The sequence below is a fragment of the Dipodomys spectabilis genome, unplaced genomic scaffold, assembly GCF_019054845.1.
Source record: "Dipodomys spectabilis isolate Male_0828 unplaced genomic scaffold, ASM1905484v1 ptg000698l, whole genome shotgun sequence".
In the NCBI taxonomy this organism is placed as follows: Eukaryota; Metazoa; Chordata; class Mammalia; order Rodentia; family Heteromyidae; genus Dipodomys; species Dipodomys spectabilis.
Genome location: NW_024871375.1, coordinates 220,935 through 242,500, shown reverse-complemented (window position 1 = coordinate 242,500; position 21,566 = coordinate 220,935). Strand labels below are relative to the sequence as shown.

The 21,566-nt window shown below is 42.5% G+C and overlaps 1 protein-coding gene across 1 annotated transcript; it reads right to left on the bottom strand.

The window, feature by feature from the left end:
- Nucleotides 1-2,090: 2,090 nt before the first annotated feature.
- LOC122101855 (1-phosphatidylinositol 4,5-bisphosphate phosphodiesterase zeta-1-like) lies at nucleotides 2,091-21,180 on the bottom strand. The gene is given in 12 exon segments (XM_042672329.1): nucleotides 2,091-2,308; nucleotides 3,332-3,481; nucleotides 4,219-4,340; nucleotides 8,886-9,069; nucleotides 11,484-11,600; nucleotides 15,623-15,712; nucleotides 15,715-15,747; nucleotides 16,244-16,381; nucleotides 16,422-16,485; nucleotides 19,852-19,959; nucleotides 19,961-20,005; nucleotides 20,995-21,180. Coding segments are annotated over 12 exon segments (1,455 nt in total).
- Nucleotides 21,181-21,566: the final 386 nt, after the last annotated feature.

Sequence of the window (21,566 nt, the reverse complement as noted above, 5' to 3'; positions counted from 1 at the left end):
CCAGGGTAACCCAGAGCACAAGATAAGAGCAGCTAAATTATTTTTGTTGAAAATAATCATCAGCCAGGCGCTGGTAGCTCATGCCTGTCATCATAGCTACTACTTGGGAAGCTGAGATCAGAGGATCCAAGTTCAAAGCCAGCCTGGACAGGAAAGTCCATGAGACTCTTATCTCTAATTCACCACCAAAAAAGCCAAAGTGGAGTTGTGACTCAAGTAGTAGAGCGCCAGCCTTGAGCACAAAAGCTCAGGAACAGAGGCCAGGCCTTGAGTTCAAGTCCCAGGATCTGCACCAAAAAGTAAATAACTAAAGCAATGGTGAAAGATGCATTCAAGGCTGAGTCTGATCCACTCTTGACTTTTTTTCTTTTCTATTCAGATTGTGTATGACAAGGTCACAAAGCTGGTAGGCTGTGTGTTAATGGTTATTGTAAAGAGCAAAGCTGTGTTTGTGGGGAGCGATTAACATCTCCCTCTGCAGTGTTCCGCAGAAAAATGGTACCCACAGGGAAATAGCATCATTTGACCATGGATGTGAAGCTACACATTATTCACTAATTACTTGGGGTTTCGGTTCTTTTTTCCACTTCTGAGTATACATCACAAAGCCAGGTATCGGTGTGTTCCAAAGCCGAATAGGGTATTAGAGGTACAAGAAGACAACTCACGAGTCTTTTGTAATTATTCATTCACCATATTTCTTTATTTGCTTAGAATTGGTTCACATTACACAGAGTGATCACTCGGTAAAATTCAATAAAATGAAAAACAATTGAGTTTTACACGCCATTGTGTGTGTGTGTTTGTGTGTGTATTTGTGTGTGTGTGTATTGCTGTATAAACACATACATATAAATATCCATACATATTACAACCCTTCAAGAATTTTCATTAGCTTTGCCTTCAAAACAGATGCCAAGGGCTGAGCAGGTGGCTCAGTGGTAGAATGCTTGCCTAGCATGCATGAATCCCTCGGTTCGATTCCTTAGTACCACATACACAGAAAAAGCCAGAAGTAAAACTGTGGCTCAAGTGTAGAGTGCAAGCCTTGAGCCAAAGCAGCTCAGGGACAGGGCCCAGGCCCTGAGTTCAAGCCCAGGACTGACACAAAACAACAACATCAACAATAGATGCCAAGCACAATCACTTATCATCATCGACCTGTGGCCTCCTAGATGACCCCTGTTGCCTTCCATATAGGCTCCCCGTTTCTGTATCCTCTCACCATCTATTCTCAAAACAGAGCCTATGAAAACTGTCATTCTACTTAGACCTCTCCTGAGACCTCCAATCACAGCATCAAAACCTGGACCCTCCAAAAAACCTACAACCCCACTGAGGGCTGCACACCCCCTTCCACATGTTTCTGCTGTTTCATTCTTGCTCCCACACACCAGCCATCTCCCTCGGCCTCCACTCCCTCCCCTACCTGCTTCATCTGGGTATCTTTGATCATCCACCTCCTCCTTCCCAAAAATGTCCCTTTGCCTCTTCTGCCCACTTCCCTCACTACTCTGCATCTCTGTCAGACCCTCTCTAGACGTCTCCTGATTCTTCTAGGCCCACCCCTGATTACACTGAGTACTGTTCACACACACACACACACACACACACACACACACACACCACTACAAACACACACCACACTCCACACACACCCACACACACAGAGTGCCCAGGCCCTAAGTTAGAACCCAAGAACTGGCAAATAACAACTAAAACAAACAACAACAACAACAAAAATAATGCATGCCAAGCAAGTTGAAATGCAGCTTCATTCATGTTGCTCCTTCATGTTGCTCCATTTTGTATATGTAAATATGAAGGAAGCTGGTGGGTGTCTGTGGCTGGTGCCTAGCATCCCAGCTACTCAGAAGGCTGAGATTTGAGGATCGTGGTTGAAAGCCAGCCCTGGACAGGAAAGTCTGTGAGACTCCAATGAGCCACCAAAAAAGCCCGAAATGGAGCTGTGGTTCAAGTGGTAGAGAACCAGACTTGAGCACTAAAAAATTATTCAAGGACAGTGCGCAGGCCCTGAGTTCGAGCCCTAGGACTGTGGGTTGAGAAGAAAAAGATACCAGTGGATGAGCTCAACCTTTCTGTTTCCATGTATGATTCTTTCTGTTCCCTGACTCAAAGCAGGGGGAGAAACAACACGGAAAGGACATGAGTCCAGCTGTTTTATTGGTGTGCAGAGGCAACAGGTGACATGTGCCATTCTCCTCGCGAATGTACCACATGTACACAAAGAGTGAAGAAGGTTCCAGACTCTCACCTGTTCTGAAGAACAGAGGAACCAGGTGATAACCTGCAAGAGCACCTGAGCACACCCTCCCCATGCCCCAAACTGCTGAGAACGTGGGTGCCTCTGATGCTCTTGCATTCCAAATCGTGTCATAGAGCTGGGCAGCTGGGGCTCCCACTGTCATCCCAGTGACTCAAGAGGCTGAGATCTGAGGATCACGGTTCAACACCAGCCCAGGCAGGAAAGTCCCTGAGACTGTGATCTCCAAAGAACCACCAGAAAACCAGAAGTGCTGCTGTGGCTCAAGGGTTACAGTGCCAGCCTTGAGTGAAAGAGCTCAGGGACAGTGCCCAGACCCTGAGTTCAAGACCCAGGACAAGCTTAAAAAGAAGAAGAGAAGGGAGGAGAGGAGATTAGAGGCATGGAGAGGAGAAGAGAGGATGAAGAGAAGGAAAATAGAAGAAAGCAAGAAAGAAAGAGGGAGGGAGAAAGGAAAGAAAAAAGAGATTGGGAGGGAAGGAAAGGAAGGCGGAAGGGAAGGAGGAAGGGAGGAAGAGTGAGAGGGAAGGAAGGAAGGAATGAATGAACGAATGAACGAAAGAAGAAGGAAGGTAAAAAGAGAAAGAGCGAAGGTGGAGGAAGGAAGAAAGGAAGAGGAAGGAAGGAAGAAGGAAGGGAAAAAGGGAAAGAAGAACGAAAGAAAGAAAGGAAGGAAGGAAGAAAGAAAGAGAGAGAGAGAAAGAAAGAGAGAGAGAGAGAAAGAAAGAAAGTAAGAGAAAGAAAGAAAGAAAGAGAAAGGAAGGAGGGAAGGAAGGGAGGGATGGAGGGAGGGAGGGAGGGGAGGCGATCACATAGAGATGTGAGCACTGGAAGGTACTAAGTGAACCCCTGAGGAAGGTGACTGTACTATGACTGCAGCTAGGATAGGAGTCAGGCAATGGTGGCCTCCACCCACAGTCAGGATCCAGGATTTCCCGAGTGGGAATGCGCTTGGCAGCTGGGGAGAGCCGGTACGATGGAAGGGGCCATGGCACTGCGCACAGGATAGTCATGAGACTCACTCCTCACCCCCTGTGAGGCCCTCACCTTTGTTGATGCACAGGACTAGCAAGGTGTACTGCCCCCAAAACTCATTCCCCACTCTCAGGCCCGGGGCCTCCACCACGAAGCAGATCAATGTTAACGCCAGCACTTGTGTAATAAAGGTGAAGTTTTCGTTCCATTTGAGGGAGAAAGTTGAATGACAAAAGACACGGGCATACAGTTACAGATAGATAGATAGATAGATAGATAGATAGATAGGTACTTAGATAGATAGATAGATACATTCATGCATACACACACACATACATACATACATACATACATACAAATGAAAAAACACACATACACAGGGACATACACACATGCATACACACACACACACACACACACACACACACATATATACATAAAGAAGACATCATTGCTAGTGAACATTGAATACTCAAAGCTCACCCCTAATCTCTAGCCCTGTCTTTTAACACTTCGACAAACAGTTCCTGGTGACAAACAGCTCCTGGTGTAGAAACTTCCATTTTCAATGGACAGGCATGGATGGCTCACATCTATAATCCTGGCTTTGATTTAAAACTTATTCACAAAGAGCTTGGTGGCTCCCAGCCTGTCATCCCAACTACTCAGGAGGCTGAGATCTAGAGAATCATGGTTCAAAGACAGCCTGGGCAGGAAATTATGTAAGACTCTGATCTCCAATGAACCACCAGCAAACCAGAAGTGGTGCTGTGGTTCAAGTGGTAGAGCACCAGCTTTTGAGTAAAAGAGCTCAGGGACAGAGCCCAGTCCCTGAGTTCAAGCCCCAGGACCAACACACACACACACACACACACACACACACACACACACACAGCATCTAATAATCAAGCTTTCCATCGAGCCCGGTGAAATTCCAGGAGGTAAGTGAAGATATTCACCATTTTTCCTAATGACACGAATCTGCTGTTTGATGTGGACGTTGGGAACGCCATATACTTCGATAATCACCAGCATGTCAGCCTTGCTGGTGGGTGAGCTGCTGAGAGGTAGCTGGATTCCACTGATGACCAGCATAAAGTGGAGAACCAGAACATTCCAAGGGACATTAACCTGCACCACAACTGCCTTCCCATATAGAAATGCTGCAAGGCTAGGAGTGGTAGCTCCTGCCTGTAATCCCTGTTACTTGAGAGGTGGAGGTAGGGGGATTTGGGATTGATGACTGTCCAAGCAAAGAGAGACAGAGAGACAGAGAGATAGAGACAGAGGCAGAGGCTCTATTGCAGAACAGGGTATGGTGGCACACAGTTGAAATCTCAGCCATACCAGAGGCACAGATAGGAGTCTCCCTGACTGAGGCCTGCCTTGAGCAGACACACAAAACTATATCTGAAAAATAACAAAAGCCAAATTACACAGAAGTGTCTTGAGTGGTTTGCAAATGGCTGGGGAAAGCACTCGATCCTGAGTTCAAAAGCAGAGTACTGCAGAAAATAATTAATTTAATTTAATTTAAAAATACTACCAAGAAATTGTTGATGGATTCCAGCTCAGTGCCTACCCAATAATAATAGCTGGAAAATTGTATTTAAGGTTTACGTTTGAGGAAGTGGCACTTTAGCTCAAGTAGTAGAGCACCAGCCTTGAGCTGAAGAGCTGAGGTACAGTGCCCAGACCCTGAATTCAAGCCCCACAACCGACAAGAAAGAAAGAACGGAAGGAAGAAAGAAAGAAAGAAAGAAAGAAAGAAAGAAAGAAAGAAAGAAAGAAAGAAAGAAAGAAAGAAAGAAAGAAAGAAAGAAAGAAAGAAAGAAAAGGAGAGAAAGAGAGAAAGGGAGGAAGGGAAGAAGGGAGGGAGGGAGGGAGGGAGGAAGGTAGAGAGGGAGGGAGGAAGGAAAGAAGGAAGGAAAGAAGGATGGAAGGAAGGAAGGAAGGAAGGAAGGAAGGAAGGAAGGAAGGGAGAGAGGGAGGGAGGAAGGAAGGAAGGAAGGAAGCAAGGAAGGAAAAGCCAATTGGGAGAACTTAAGGGCCGATTGGATGCAGGAGGGGAGAGGAGGGGAAGAAGGTGACAATGGCCCCCATTTCTCTCCTTTGATCTGAGTGGATGAATGCTAGGATCATCGCTGACTCATAAAGTATCAAAGTAGATTTAGATTAGCAAGTTATGCGCTGGCTTTAAAATTAAGTTAGACAGATGATGAAGGATGGAGGGATGTGACATAGACTATTAAAATAAAACAAACAAACAAAGACGGGCACCAGTGGCTCACACCTGTCATCCTAGCTACTCGAGGGTGAGATCTGAGGATAGCAGTTCAAAGCCAGCCCAGGCAGGAAAGTCCATGAGCCTCTTATCTCCAATAAACCACTAGAAAACCGGAAGTGGTGCTGTGGCTCAAGCGGTAGAGCACTCATCTTGAGCTGAAGAATGAACAGACAGCACCCAAGCACAGAGTTCAAGCCCCACAACTGAACAAAAAAATAAAAAATAAAAATAAAGTCAGGCTTTTGGAAGCTAAAAATAAGGTCAAGAGAAAGATGACAGTCTCAGCGGGGGTTAAACATGATCTTTGTGCAAAGAAGCACAGGAGAATATGTATTTGGAAATACAAACTAGATTTTTTAAAAAAACACAGTTTTCAGCAATGTATTTGAGAAGCAGGGAGAAAAAGAAAATGGAACCTACTAATGAAAACCAGAGAGCACAGACTAGAACCCGTGAAGCAGAAAGAACATGTTAGGATGCCCTAGGTCTGCTCTTTTTAAAATGTGAAAAAGAGCCAGGTGCCTGTGGCTCACGCCTGTCACCCCAGCTACTTGGTAGGCTGAATCTGAGGATCGCTTTTCAAAACTAGCCCCGCGTGGGAAAATTCCATGAGAATTCTCTATCTCCAATGAACCACCCAGATGTTGAACATGGAGATGTGGCTCAAGTGGTAGAACAACAGCGTTGAGTAAAAGAGCTCAGGGACAATGCCCAGGCCCTGAGTTCAAGATCCAGGACCATTGCACACCGTGCACGCCTCCGCACACACACACACAAACGTAAATGAGAAGAGAAAACACCGTCATGTCATAAAATGCACTTGTTGGTCAATACTTTGCCAGATCTCGGAGCATTCACCAATCCATGTTTGACATGTCTGCCACTTTAAGACAATTTCTTTTCACCCAGGACACGTCACTTGTTTCTGTCTGCACAATCCTTAACAACCAAGAGCAAAATGAACCCCACCGTTCAGTGTCCTGCCAAGTGACCAGTGTCTTTTCCACTCAAGGCCATCCTTCTCTGTGATCCTTCTGTCCCACAGGCTTTTCTGGAAGGTGGCTTCCTTTCCCTCCCATCTCCTAGAATATCAAGATCTCTGGAGTTGAATACATGTAGAAGATAGGAGTTGAAATGTACAAGATAAAGGCCTGCTTCAGGGACCTGGCATTGTGTGCACTCTGAAAACCAGAAAATGAGGAACAGAGGGGACTGCAAACCACAAAGCCCACAGAACCCAAGCCCAAGAACTCACATGTGAACACAAGCAGCCTGTCCAGAGACAGCCATACAGAGAAAGGCTCAGATGATCTTAACACAAGCTCGTGGAATAGAAATGTAGACGAAACCAAGCAGAGCTGCCTGTTTTTTACAGAATGGAAACAAATCTGATCTAAATAGTGCAACTCATCATTGACAGAGAGAGAGAAAGAGAGAGAGAGAGAGAGAGAGAGTAAGAAATGATCTTTTTCCCCAAAATATTCAATGACATTTTCCAAAGCGAAGATGTATCACACTTAAGTTTTAAGACAAGAAGAAAGCCTTTGGAAAGAAAGCCTTCCTAATAGAAACAAGAGCCTTCAGGAAGTGCTTGCTATGAAATGATGCAGGATGTAAATTTCTTTTAAGGCACAAAATATGAGAGACAAAATATTTAACAAGAATGTGGGAATAGGTCAGAAATTGAGAGGGAGCCCAGATCGGCAATCCCAGCTTCTTGAGAGGAGTCAGAGATGGAAGGATTGAAGTCTGAAGCCAGCATCTGGGTTGAAAAATAAAGTTAATGAGATTTCCCCCCCCCCCCCTCTCACAGACACACACACACACACACTCACCAAGCCAGGCATAGTAACACACGTCTATAAGCCCAGCTACAGAAAGGTTGTAGGTAGGATGATCATTGTCCAAGATTGTCACTGAAAAACATATAAATACATAAATAAAGCACAAGGCCCCATCTGAAAAATATCTAATGCATAAAGGATTGGGATGGAGGAATGGTTGGGAGGAATGATTCAAATGATAGAGCACCTACCCAGAATGTTAAATATTCCAGGATCATCAAAAAGTAAATTCAGCTGGGAGTCAGTGGCTCATGCTTGTCATCCCGTCTACTCAGGAGGCTAAGATCTGAGGATCGCGGTTCAAAGCCAGCCCCCACAGGAAAGTCCATAAGACTCTGATTTCCCATTAACCACCAGAAAACTGCAAGTGGAGCTGTGGTTCAAGTGGTAGAGCGCCAGCCTTGAGCTGAAGAGCTGAGGGACAGCACCCAGGCCCAGAGTTTAAGCCCCATGACTGACTAAAAATAAAAACAAAAAAAGTAATTTCAATCCACATGGCAGAGGGAAACATAGCAATTGACAAAGCAACAGCAACTTGGAAAATGAACATCTCCATTAAGATCAAGAAAGGCCCCCACATAGATTTTGAATCATCAATTTAGAGAAAAACATTCAAGCGCTCCAAAAACCTAGAGCAACGCAGAAACAAGATTACTGCAAATTATTAGATGCTCAGGACAGAATCAAAGCAAAGCAATAAATATATATACATATATATGTATATATACACACATATATATAAATCTATTACACACGCCCTTTCTAAGCAATCAAATAATGTTCATAGACACAAGGAGAGAGAAGAGAGGTCCTGGATCTCAAAAGCCTAATGCTGGCAATTAATGAAAACAAAATTGCTCCTTGAGGTTCCTAGTAAAACCCTTTAAATTGAAGGAAGGAAAGGAACCGTAGCCACAAAATCACTAATAGGTTGAACTTAGACCTCGCTATTGAAATACAAAATGGTAACACACAATCCAGTAGTATAAATATATCTTTGAGAGAAGAAAAAAAAAATGTTGTAACCTCAAAATTTCCATTCGCCAAATGGAAATAATTCTTTTTAAAAAATAATGCAACAGGACCTTTTTTTTTTAATTTCAGCTATGGAATGCTGTGAAAATATCACCCATGTGCAATGTCTGAAAAAGATTTTAACAAATGTAAAAGACATAGAAGCAAACCAAGCCAGGCACTGCTGGCTCACATCTGTAATCCCAGCTACTCAGGATGCTGAGCCTGGAGGATCATGGTTCAAAGCCAGCCTACGCAGGGAAGTCCATGAGACTCTGATCTCCAATGAACCACCAAAAAAAACAGAAGTGGAGCTGTGGCTCAAATGGTAGAACACCAGCCTTGAATGAAAGAGCTCTGGGACAGTGCCCAGGCCCTGAGTTCAAGTCCCATGATTGACCAAAAAAAAAAATCGATAGAATTCAAAATATTCATGTACACTAATTTAAAATGATAACCAAACAAAGAAAAAAGGTAAAACCTCATTCCTCTTACCGTTATTGAAAGTGTGATCAACTCACAGTCGGTTGCATTCATTGGGTTAAAGTCTGCTTTATGAGCTCTGAGGAAGAATGGCTTAAGAAGATACCCAGAGCCACCCTTATCCAGAAAGTTCCCTTTTTTCAAGTCCATGGGCAGACCCAGTGCCTGGAAATTCAGGGCCACTGTGAGAAAATAGGGAGCATGAGGCGGTCACCAAAGAGGGCAGGAAATCTACCGAACCCCAGCCCTACCCTCTGTCTCCACGTTTTTATTGTTTATTTTTTTTAATTGTGATGACAAAGGTGATGTGCAGAAGGGTGACAGTGACATCAGTCAGGTCGTGAGCACATTTCTCAGTGGACCACATCCCCCCTTCCCTCGATCTCTCCTCCAGGTTTTCCCTCCAGTCCCCACTCATGAGTGGTCGAGTTCATTCTCCACATAGTGTCCAGTGAGGACTACGGCTGCCTTGGTTCCCTGTCCGTCCCCCCATTTCTGTGCTGCCCTCACCTTCCCAGAGACAGAGAAACCCACTCACAAAACAAGGAAAAGAAAACAGAAACCACATAGAAGAATAAAACATCTGTTCCTATGGCCTGGAATCCATTCCAGTAAATATTATTTTCTATGATGAGAAGCATGTAGACACTGCACCTTGGTGCTCCTCTCCTCTGAGAGTCCTCCTGTGGGCTCATTGTGTGAGTCCTCACGGGTCTCACTGTGTTAGTCCTCATGGGTTTCAAGAGCAGCCTTCACCACCCTGATAATTCATGAGTTCTAAACATCAGCCTCACAATCAATCCACATTTGTAGGTGATGAATCAGTAGCAGACACTTGATCTGTAAACTAAGTGATTATAGAGCTTTAAGCAAGGAAATCAAAAGGACATGTAGTATGGAATACAGAAGAATGACACACAACCCAATAGATAGATAGCTGGATGAAAGAAAGAAAGAAAGAAAGAAAGAAAGAAAGAAAGAAAGAAAGAAAGAAAGAAAGAAAGAAAGAAAGAAAGAAAGAAGAAAGAAAGAAAGAAAGAAAGAAAGAAAGAAAGAAAGAAAGAAAGAAAGAAAGAAAGAAAAGAAAGAAAGAAAGATACCTACCTACCTACATACATACATACATAGACGAATAGGTAGGTGGATGTATAGACAGACAGACAGACAGATAAATAAATAGGTAGATAGATAGATAGATAGATAGATAGATAGATAGATAGATAGATAGATAGATAGATAGATAGATAGATATACGGAGGGATGGATGGACAGACGGATGGACGGACGACCAGACAGATGGGCAGACAGATACATACATAGATAGATAGAAGATAGATGAATAGATAGATGGATAAATGATAGATAATAGTTAAGATAGATAATAGATTAGATAGATAATAGATTAGAAAGAAAGATAATAGAACAGACAGACAGAGAGACAGACAGACAGACAGAGACAGACAGACAGACAGATAGATAAATAGATAGATGACAGATAATTACATCTCTCTATCTGTCATACACAAAACATAGAAGCCAGGTATCAGTAAGCTCACACCTGTAGTCCTAGCTGCTCAGGAGGTAGATCTGAGGTTGAAGGATCAAGGTTTGAAGCCATCCCAAGCAGGAAAATCTGTGAGAATTATTTCCAATTAACCACAAAAAAACATAGCCAGAAGTGGAGGTATGGCTCAAGTGGTAGAGCACTAACCTTGAGCAATAAAGACTCAGAAATAACACCCAGGCCCTGAGTTCAAAACCCATACTGGCACTTTAAGAGAATGGGGGGGGGGGAGAAAGCAAGAGCGAGTGAGCAAGAGAGAGAGAGAGAGAGAGAGAGAGAGAGAGAGAGAATGTAAAGCAAACCAGCCAAGAACTGGCTCAATTATTACTCAACACAGATCCAATAACCAAGCCCTGCATCCTACTTGACTTCCAAAATGGCAGACTTTGAAGTTCACCCAATGTATCACTGTAGAGGTAACTGAGGGTGAAGCCTCTATCTCTCAAGCAAAGGAGACCAATGTCCATTCTGGTCTCCTACTCCTTTCTTCCAGAACCTCTGGCCCATGCCAACTGCTCATGCCTCAACTCATGCCCCAAGATTCATCCTCTCTACCTCCTTTAGCAACCACTTCAAAACTTAAAGTCAGTGGGTCTCCATTGTGTTTGTGTGTGTGTGTGTGTGTGTGTGTGTGTGTGAGAGAGAGAGAGAGAGAGAGAGAGAGAGAGGGAGAGAGAGAGTGTGTGTGTCCTGGGTCTTGCACTCAGGGCCTGGGCGCTGTCCCTGATCTATTTTATTCAACGCTAATGTTCTACCACTTGAGCCACAGCTTCACTTTTAGCTCTTGGCTGAGTAATTGGAGATAAAAGTTCTCACAGATTTTCCTGACCTAGATGGCTTTGAACCACAATCCTCCCCATCACAGCCTCCTGAGTAGCTGGAATGACAGGCGTTAGTCACTGGTGCCCAGCAACGGTTCCTTCAATGGACAAAACATTTTTACAGTAAGGATTTTTTTTGTTTATGCAAATTTTCATGGGTTCCCAAATTCATTCATTTCAAATTGTTCATTCAAACAATTCAATAACATACTCACTTGATAACCCATATTCCCAAATTCTTGAGGATTAAAATTAGAAGAATCTTCTCTTATCACCTTGCGATAGAGTCTGGTAAATAACTTCCTGGTGTGAAAAATAAATTCCTGGACTACAATAAAACAAAGAGGGAAAAAAGGGCAAACATGGAGAGAGATTTTAAATTAAATGAACTACTGTTTCTGCATTTGATAGACTTCTACAATCATTTCAATCATGCTGATGTGTATTATCTTTGCAACAAAAAAACAAACAAGATTTGTAAATCTTGAAAATGAAAACAAACACAATGTCTTTATATTCAGGGTAAAAATTCACAATTGATTTAAAACATACTTTAGGGGCTGGGCAGGTGGCTCATTGGTAGAGTGCTTGCCTAGCATGCATGAAGCCCTGGATTCAATTCCTCAGTACCACATACACAGAAAAAGCTGGAATTGGTGCTGTGGCTCAAGTGGTAGAGTGCTAGCCTTGAGCTAAAGAAGCTCAGGAACAGCAGGCAGGCCCGGAGATAAAGCCCCAGGACTGGCAAAAACAAAAAACAAACAAACCAAAAAAACCCATACTTTTGTTATGCAAACATATACACTGATAATTAACTTGGAAAATATTTTCTATGTTCTCCTTCATATCCAAATTAATTTCACTTCAATATGAAAACATTCAAAATTCCAAAATAAAATGCACTCATTTCCAAAAACTCAAATCAAATCAAAAACCAAACTGACCTCTTTCCCCATTTTGTTTTTAACTTTCACCTTAGCGCCAAAAATCACTGGAAACCAAAGGGAGCAAGCTGAGTCTAGGTAAATCAAGATGATTGGACGGTTCACAGGTTGGAATCAATCCTATTAGACCTTTCACAGATTGGAATTAATCTCAGTGGACATTTTGCTACCCAACATTTTCAGGTAAAGATTTAGATCCTTCCAACCCCAGCATCTTCTCTCCAAACACAACCTTCCTTTGAAGCGTATCTCTCAATATTTTTTTTAATTTTTATTTTTTCATTGTGAAAATACTGTACAGAGGGGTTACAATTACATGGGCAAGATAATGAGTACATTTCTTATCAAGCATTGTAGCCTCCTCCTTTGTTTACCCTTCACATCCCTTCCTCCCACACCCCACCCAATCCTCCCCCCCCACCAAAGTTGTAAAGTTCGTTTTCAACATGACAACTTGTACTTCTCATTGCTGCAACAGGTCCACCTTTATCCTTCTTTAAACAACTTGTTTTCCCCTTCCCCTCCACAAATTATACCGACATCAAATACAGTGAAAGCAGGGGTTATACTGTGGGGGAGGAACATACAAAGCAACAAAGAAATACTCTTATAAATGCGTTAGAAACAAATGTGTGAAAGAAAAAAAAACCACTTAAATATTACACAATGGAATTCTATGCCTCCATCAGAAAGAATGACATTGCCCCATTTGTTAGGAAATGGAAAGACTTGGAAAAAATTATATTAATTGAAGTAAGCCAAGAAACATAGGTCCCATGGTTTCCCTTATTTGCAATATCTAGTATATGTATGAGTCAAGCCAAAAAGGTCAGATAAGATGATTAGGAAAATGAACCCTAAGATATGTATTTAAATGTTTTTTTTTTCTTTCTCTGGATATTTTTAATTATCTCGAATACCTTCCTCAATGAGATGACTTTGTGTTCACAGTAATTCACATATGTGTACAAATTCATGTATGTGTGATCTGACTATATGCATTCTTCACATTTCTACTTATTTGCCCTCTAAAGTACTTGAAATTCGAAATTAATTAACCCTCTCCCTTCGTTAGTTGATATTTAATGAAAGTTTTCAAGGTAGATTTTATGTTGGCTGGAGATTTGTTTTTTTGCTCTTTCATTAAACAGATCCACTCTATTTTATTATTTTATTTAATTTTTGTCAGTCTTGGGCCTTGAATTCATGACCTGGGCTCTGTTTCAGATCTCCCATTTACTCAAGGCCCATGCTCTACCACTTGAGCCACAGCTCCACATCTGGCTTTTTCTGTGATTCATTGAAGATAAGAGTCCCCACAGACTTTCCTGCCTGGGCTGGCTTTAAACCTCAATCCTCAGATCTTGGCCTCCTTAGTAACTTGGATGGCAGGCGTGAGCCACTGGTGCCCACCTTCCATTTTCTCCTTTCTTTAATTTTGTTTCACTTATTTTTGCTTTGCTTTGTTTTGCTCATTTATTTATTTTGCTAGCGCTGGGTTTTGAATCCAGAGAATCTTTCCTGCTGCTCTGGTGCTCTCCCACTTGTACCACACCTCCAGTCTTCCACCCATGGTCTCTAATACAATACACAATCACAGCAGAAATGCTTACTAAGTGCCAATTCTTCTCTAATGAAAATAAACTGGGTTCATCTCCTCTTCCACCCTAAACACAAATTCTTTTGGTAGTAATAGCAAATTTCCTACAACTACACTTCACCAGTGCTTCTTTTCGGAAAGGTACATGAAGTAACATGATTATTTCCAATTCTCCTTTGTGTAGAATTATCATCTTCCTTTCTATGGTGCTAAGGGACAATCTATCTTTAGGCCAAAAACCATACTGTTCTGAGCCTTCACATTTCTTATCTAAAGAGTAACATCTGGGCATTCCCTAAGACTTTAGGCCCTAATACCATAGTTATGATTTTCTCACGACCAACCAATGAAATTACACACGATCCCTTACTGCAAATGTAGTTCACCAGGCCTTGGTTTGAGAAACGTTGGGGAAACCAAATGAAAGGAGAAGAATTTTCTGTTTTTCAAAGCACCTATAATCACATGACTCAGTTAAGAACCGTTCTTCCCATGATGGCTGTGTCCATTTTTTCCTATCTATATGCTAATTTGGGAGGAAGAGAAACACAATTCATATTTTGATTCCTTCTTTACCACATACTATTTGGCTTTCACTGAAATACAATGGCAGGGCATATATCAAATGGTTTGAATGATATATGCAACAGGTGACTGTTGTAAGCTTTGACCAGCATCACTGATGATGTACTGTTAGCTTTGGGTGTCATAAAAAATGCTTTCTACTCTCCAAAAGACTGTAGGGCTTGTATTCTCTAGCTATAACAGCCCTACATGGGCCTTTTTTTTCAAAAGGGAGGCTGAGTAGATTCTACTTTCAGGAGGCTCAAAGGGCTATTCTTCATCACCCACAAAATCTACTCCAGAAATCTAAGGGATGTAGGCCAGTTGCTAAAGCTGGTCAGTCAAATTCCCTTGGTCATACTGTAGAGTAAGAAAGATATACAGCCTCACCAGACACCCGTAGCACACGCTTGTAATCCCAGATTGCTCAAAAGGCTGAGAGCTGAGGATCAAGTCAACCCAGGAAGAAAAGTCTGTGAGACTCTTATCTTCAATGAACCGGCACAAAGCTGGATGTGGAGGTGGTGTGGCTCAAGTGGTAGAGCACCAATATTGAGGGACAAAGCTAAGCAAGAGCAAATAGGACCTGAGTGAACACACACTGGGACTTGAGCTCAAGGCCTGGGCACCATCCTTGAGCTTTTTCACTTCAATCTAGCACTTTATCACTTTAGGCACAGTGCCACTTCTGGCTTCCATTGGAGAACAGAGTCTCATGGACTTCCCTACTCAGGCTGGCGTTGAACCGTGATCCTCCGAGCTCAGCCTTAAAGATGGCCTCTCAAGACAGCAGCCATCTGCTGCAGTTTGAGGCAATCTCCTCTTGCTTTAAAAAAAAAAGAAGAATGAATGACCAAGTCCAAGTGTCTTGCTCCTGGTGTAACTATACCTTACAGTCCTCTTTCTCCTTCCTCTCTCCAACTGCTCACCACCACCATCCCCACCACAGGGTGCCCATTTAATGCCATCTGTCAAAATGCCATGACTTGAGGCCGAATCAGAGGCCCAGTCAGGAGGATTGCAAATGGAGGCTAGCCAGAACTGCCTCAACAAATTTAAAAAAGGGAGTGATCATTAAGGACATATCCATCCTTCTCCAAGTTATTCTCAGTAAGCTGAAATCTCATGAGATGGGTATTATACCCATTCATAGCTCTTTCTGTTATATCTTAATAACTTAGCATATGCTGGAACTGACAGAAACTCACCCGTGCTCCGTTCCAAGCTTGCAAGAACCTTTACCTCTCAGCTTGGAAAGCCTCCTCGCTTGGGACTTACTCAGGGAGCTGCCTTCATTTAACTGCTGGTACAGCCTTGCATAGTGGAAGCTTGGAACCTCTCTGATTTGGTATAAATGGTGAGATCAGCTCAAGGCCAGCCTTGAACAAAAGAAGTTAAGGGACAGGACCCAGGCCCTGAGTTCAAGACCTAGGACTGGCTAAATAAATAAATAAATATTATATATAACATATAATTATATAATATGCAATCACATGTTAGAATAATTGAGAATTGGTATTCTACACCAGGCCTCCCACACAACAGCTCTACTAGCGATCAACTAGAGTCGAAAAACTACTTAGAAACAGCTACCCTAGGAAATAGTCATTTGACTATTACTCTGTCAATATGTTTTTCTTTAAGATGAGTTTTGGTGATCGATTAGGGCTTTAATAAGAAAGAAAAAGTTTCTACTTCCTCAGATTAAAAAAAGATGAGTTTGGTGGTAAATTTGGGCTTTCATAAGAAGGAAGGATATTCCAGTGTCTCAGTAGTCCCAGCTCTCCAAAATAAGTCAGAAAAATCTCCCTGGCTTTGGCAAGTTCGACACCAATCACCTCATCTTCTTTTTCTTGAAAAAGCTGGAAGTGAAGGTCTTCAGGAGCTCAGACTCCTTTTCCTGAGGCTCTTGTCTTTCCGCGTCCTTCACTTCCTTCTCTTCTTCCTCTTGATCTCCCACTTCCTCTTCATACTCTTCCACCTTTCCGTGTTTGTCTGAACCTTTCCGTGTTTGTCTGAACCTTTCCGTGTTTGTCTGAACCTTTCCTTGCCCAAGTCTCCATTAGCATTCCAATTTTCTTGTTCTTAATTAATATCTTGAATTTCTTTTTTTAAAATGATATTATAATATTTTTGGGGTTTTTTGGGGTCCGGTTGTGGGGCCTGACCTCTGGGCCGGGGCGCTGTCCCTTAGCTCTTCAGCTCAAGGCTAGCACTCTACCACTTGAGCCACAGCTCCACTTCTGGCTTTTTTTATTTTTTCTGCTTATGATTTCAAGGCCTGGAAGGAAAAACGGACAGAGAGCTTTCACTTCCACCAGGACGAGTGAGTTTGAATGGAACAGACATCAACGTTCTCTTCTAGTATCCCTTGAATTTATTTATTTGTTATTTTTATTTTTACTTTTTGTGAACTACAATTACAGGGCAAGATAATGAGTATATTTCTTATCAAGCATTGCAGCCACCTCCTTTCTTTAACCTTCACATCCCTTCCCAGCCTCCCCCCAGTTCTTCACCCCCCCCCCCCCAACCAAAGTTGTAAAGTTTGCTTTCGACATGTCAACTTGTACTTCGCATTGTTTCAACGGGTCCACCTGTCTCCTTAACGACTTGTTTTCCCCATCTCCTCCACAAATTATACCGACATCAAATATAGTGAAAACAGGGGTTATACTGTGGGGGAGGGACATACAAAGCAACAAAGAAATCATCTTATAAATGCGTTAGAAACAAATGCATGAAAGAAAAAAAAACAGTTAAATACATATCTAAGGGTTCTTTTTCCTAACATCACATTATCTGACCTTTTCTGCTTGACTCAAACGTATACTAGATATTGCAAATAAGGGAAACCATGGAACCTATATTTCTTTGGGCTTGGCTTACTTCACTTAATATAATTTCTTTCTATTTCCTACCAAAAGGGGCAATGTCATTCTTTCGGATGGAGGCATAGAATTCCATTGTGTATATATATACCACATTTTCTTGATCATTCATGTACTGAGGGGCACCTGGGTTGGTTCCATATCTTAGCTATGGTAAATAATGCTGCAATAAACATAGTTGTGCTGGTAGCTTTAGGGTGGTCTTGTTTGTAAACATTTGAGTAAATGCCCAAAAGTGGATTGCTGGGTCATAGGGGAGCTCTTTTCACGAACCTCCATACTGATTTCCAAAGTGATTGAACAAGTTTACACTCCCACCAACAATTAAGTAAGGTTCCCTTCTGTCCACATCCCCTCCAGCATCTGTTGTTATTAGAGTTCTTGATTTTTGCCATTCTAACTGGGGTGAGGTGGTATCTCAATGTTCTTTTGATTTGCATTTCTTTTATGGCTAGGGAGGTTGAGCATTTCTTCATGTGTCTATTGGCCATCATTCTTTCTTCTTCAGAGAAGTTTCTCTTTAATTCTTTAGCCCACTTATTTATTGGGCAGTTGTATCTTTGAGGATTTGTTGTTGGGGGATTTAATTTTTTGAGTTCCAAGAATATTTTAGATAGGAGACCCTTGTCCATTGTATGGCTAGTGAAGATTTTCTCCCAAACTATGGGTTTTCTATTGAGCTTGCTAACTATGTATTTTGCCATGCAGAAGCCCTGCAACTTCATGCAATCCCATTTGTCCAACCTTTCTTTGATTTGTTGTGTTTCCGGGTCTCTATTAAGAAATTTCGGCCTGTGCCTAAGGTTTCTCCTATTCCATCCTGTAATGTTTTCAGAGTGTCTGCTTTGACTCCAAGGTTTTTCATCCAATTGGAGTTGATTCTGGTGCAGGGTGTTATATAAGGATCTAGCTTTAGTTTTCTACAAGTAGTTAACCAATTTTGCCAGCACCATTTACTGAAGGGGCTGTCTTTCTTCCATTCTATTATTTTAGCTCCCTTATCGAAGATTAGTTGATTATAGTTCTGTAGGTTCATTTCTGGGTTTTCAATTCTATTCCATTGGTCCTGAGGTCTGTTCTTATGCCAGTACCAAGCTGTTTTGATTACTATGGCTTTATAGTAGAGTTTGAAATTTGTTATTGATATTCCTCCAGCAGTGTTCTTTCCATTGAAGAGTGTTTTTGCTATTCGGGGTCTTTTATTGTTCCATATGAATTTATGGATTGCCTCTTTTATTTCCTTGAAGAATGAGGTTGGAATTTTGATAGGTATTTCATTGAATTTGTAGATAGCCTTGGGAAGTACTGCCATTTTCACGATGTTAATCTTTCCAATCCAGGAGCATGGGAGATTTTGCCATTTTCTAAGTTCTGTTTTGATTTCCTTTTTCAAGATTTTAAAGTTTCCCTTGAATTTATTTTTGCCAGGCATCGGTGCCTCACACCTTTCATCCCAGCTACTCAGGAGACTGAGATCTGAGGATTGTGGTTCAAAGCCTGCCTGGGGCAGGAAAGTTCAAGAGGCTCTGATCTCCAATGAACCACTCTAAAAGCTGGAAATGGTGCTGTCCCTCAAGTGGTAGAGCGCCAGCCTTGAGTGAAAGAGCTCAATTACAGCACCCAGGCTCTAAGTTCAAGACCCAGGACACACACACACACACACACACACACACACACACACACACACACACGCAAATTAATTAATTTAAAATAAAAGTTATTTTTTATGGTTAAGCAGTTGTACAAAGGGGTTTTGCTCCAACGATGAAGAGCACAATGCATCTTGAGCCACACTCCCCTTCTCTCCTTCCCTCTTTCTCAACCCCTCTTACCCATCCCCTACAGTCCCAAGGGACTCCAAGTTCATCTGTGGGCAGGAAATACAAAGGCTGAATTCTCCCTCCCTTCCTCTCTCCACCCACCCTTGCTCTTTTTACCCTTTGCTGTGTCCTCATTCCACCCTTAGCTATACACAACCCAACTTCTTGGTATTCATTTTGATCAACTGTAAGTTAGTTGTTGGAAGGACTTACACCTACATTTCAGTGAACATGTGTGTGTATGTGTGCACCTGTATATGTTTATAAATTGTCTCTAACTTCTAGAGCAAACCTGACCAGTGGAATTCAAACATCTCTACAATGCCTCATTCCAAATAATACCTAAATAATCAATCAAGAAATGCTAAGCATTGGTCTTTTTTCTTTTTCTTTTTTCTTTTTTGTTTTTTTGCCTGTCCTGGTTCTTGAATTCAGGCTCTAGGCCTGGGCACTTCTTTTGTTCAAGGCTGGTGCTCTACCACTTTAGCCATGGCTTCATTTCTGGCTTTTTTTGTGTCTATGGTACTAAGGAATCAAACCCAGGGCTTTATGTGCTTGCAGGGTGAGCACTCTACCACTGTGTCACCTTCCCAGACCCCTGCATTGGTCTTTAACCATGTGTCATAGACTTCAATTATAGTGATATATTTGTGGGTTCTCTTCCCCCCCTTTCCTTCCCTCTGTCTCTCTCCCCTTCCTCTCTCTCCCCCCTCTCTCCCACTCTCTCTCTCTTTCTGAGCCTTTCAAACCACAGATCAACTACCTCAGGAGATGGCAGGGAGTCTGGGAATTCATCCAGCATGTCAAAAAGTAGCGTGTCCCCAAGTGTGTTCTGCAAGATATTGGCCAATATTTCTTGCTGATTAGGGGGAGTAGTGATTTTCTAGTGACAGCACCACAGGGTAATAGGATGTCTGCGAGGAAATAACCAGTTGGCTCATTATCCAAATTTTAAAGTAATTTCATCTAATTCATAGAAGCATTTTATTTATCTATTTACTTACTTATTTGTCGGTGGAACTTGAACTCAGGGCCTGGGTGCTGTCCCTGAGCTCTTTCACTCAAGGTTGGTGTGCTACCACTTGAGCCACAGCTCCAATTGTGGTTTTCTGGTGATTCATTGGAGATCAGAGTCTCACAGTCTTTCCTGCCTGAGCTGGCCTTGAACGACAATCCTCTAGATCTCAGCCTCCTGAGTAGTTGGGATGACAGACATGAGCCACTGGCTCCCAGAAAGCATTGCATCTTAACAACACTTCTGACTCTCACTACCTTGGCCACATAACAATTTTTTAAACTGGATAATGTGTATGTGTGTGTGTGTAAAACGGGGCCTGATTTAATATGTGCATTAGGAAAAAGTAGTCCTATTTTCACTGAAACTCCAAAAAAATTTGAAGCGCTATCAGTGAATGCTTGGCTTATTACATTATGTCATGTACATATATAAAGAAATAATATAAATCTGTTAATAAGACAAACGGATGGATGGACAGACAGACAGACAGATGATAGACAGACAGATAGAGTCTGGTGCCAATGGCTCACCCCTGTCATCCAGCTCCTCAGGAGGCCAAGATCTGAGGATCATGATTCAAAGCCAGCACAGGTAAAAAAGCCCATGAGACTCTGATCTCTCATGAATCACCAGCAAACTGGACATGGCACTGTGGCTCAAGTGGTAGTGTGCCAGCCTTGAGCTGAAGAGCTTAGGGACAGTGCCCAGGCTCTGAGTTCAACACCCAGGACTGGCAAATAAAACCAAAAAACATCACCACCACTGCCACCACCACGACGACCACCATCATCATCATCATCCCTGATTGGGTTTCTTGCCATCCGAGTGGATCAGTTCACGTGCAGTCCACCCTGCTGAAGTTCACCGCCATGCCAGGTCACCTACCATGAAGTCATACTTGTTGATGGCCTGGATCATGGTCTTGAACAGCAGCTTGCTTGAACAGTTGTCTTGAACAGTGGAGCTGTGGTAGACAATGGGCTCATTCTGGGCTCCATCCCAGCAGTCAATCTGAAGACACCGGCAGCCCTTCACCAGAGAAGTGGGGAGAGGCACAATACCATCTGCCATCCAACCGCAACAACCGCTACCCCAGGCCTGTGTCTTTCTAGGCCAAGAGTTCAATGCTAGTACTCTTTCAGGGTCATGGACAGGCAGGAAACGATCACTAAACTAGCTGGCTTAAGTACAACAGCATTCAAAGAAGATAATGGCCACCTACCCTGGAGATTTAGAGGTTAGGAGGATCACAGTGTGAGGCCAGCCTGGGTGAAAAAAAATGTTTACAAGTTAATGAGACACCATCTCAAGAAATAAAGTGGGTGTGGTGGAAAGTGCCTGGAATCCCGGCTACAAAGGCAGAGGACTGGGCTCTCAGGCTGTGGTCCAGGCCAGAAATAGCAGACCCTATGTAATTCAAAGGCAAAGGATAGAGAAAGGCAGAGACAGAGAAAAAG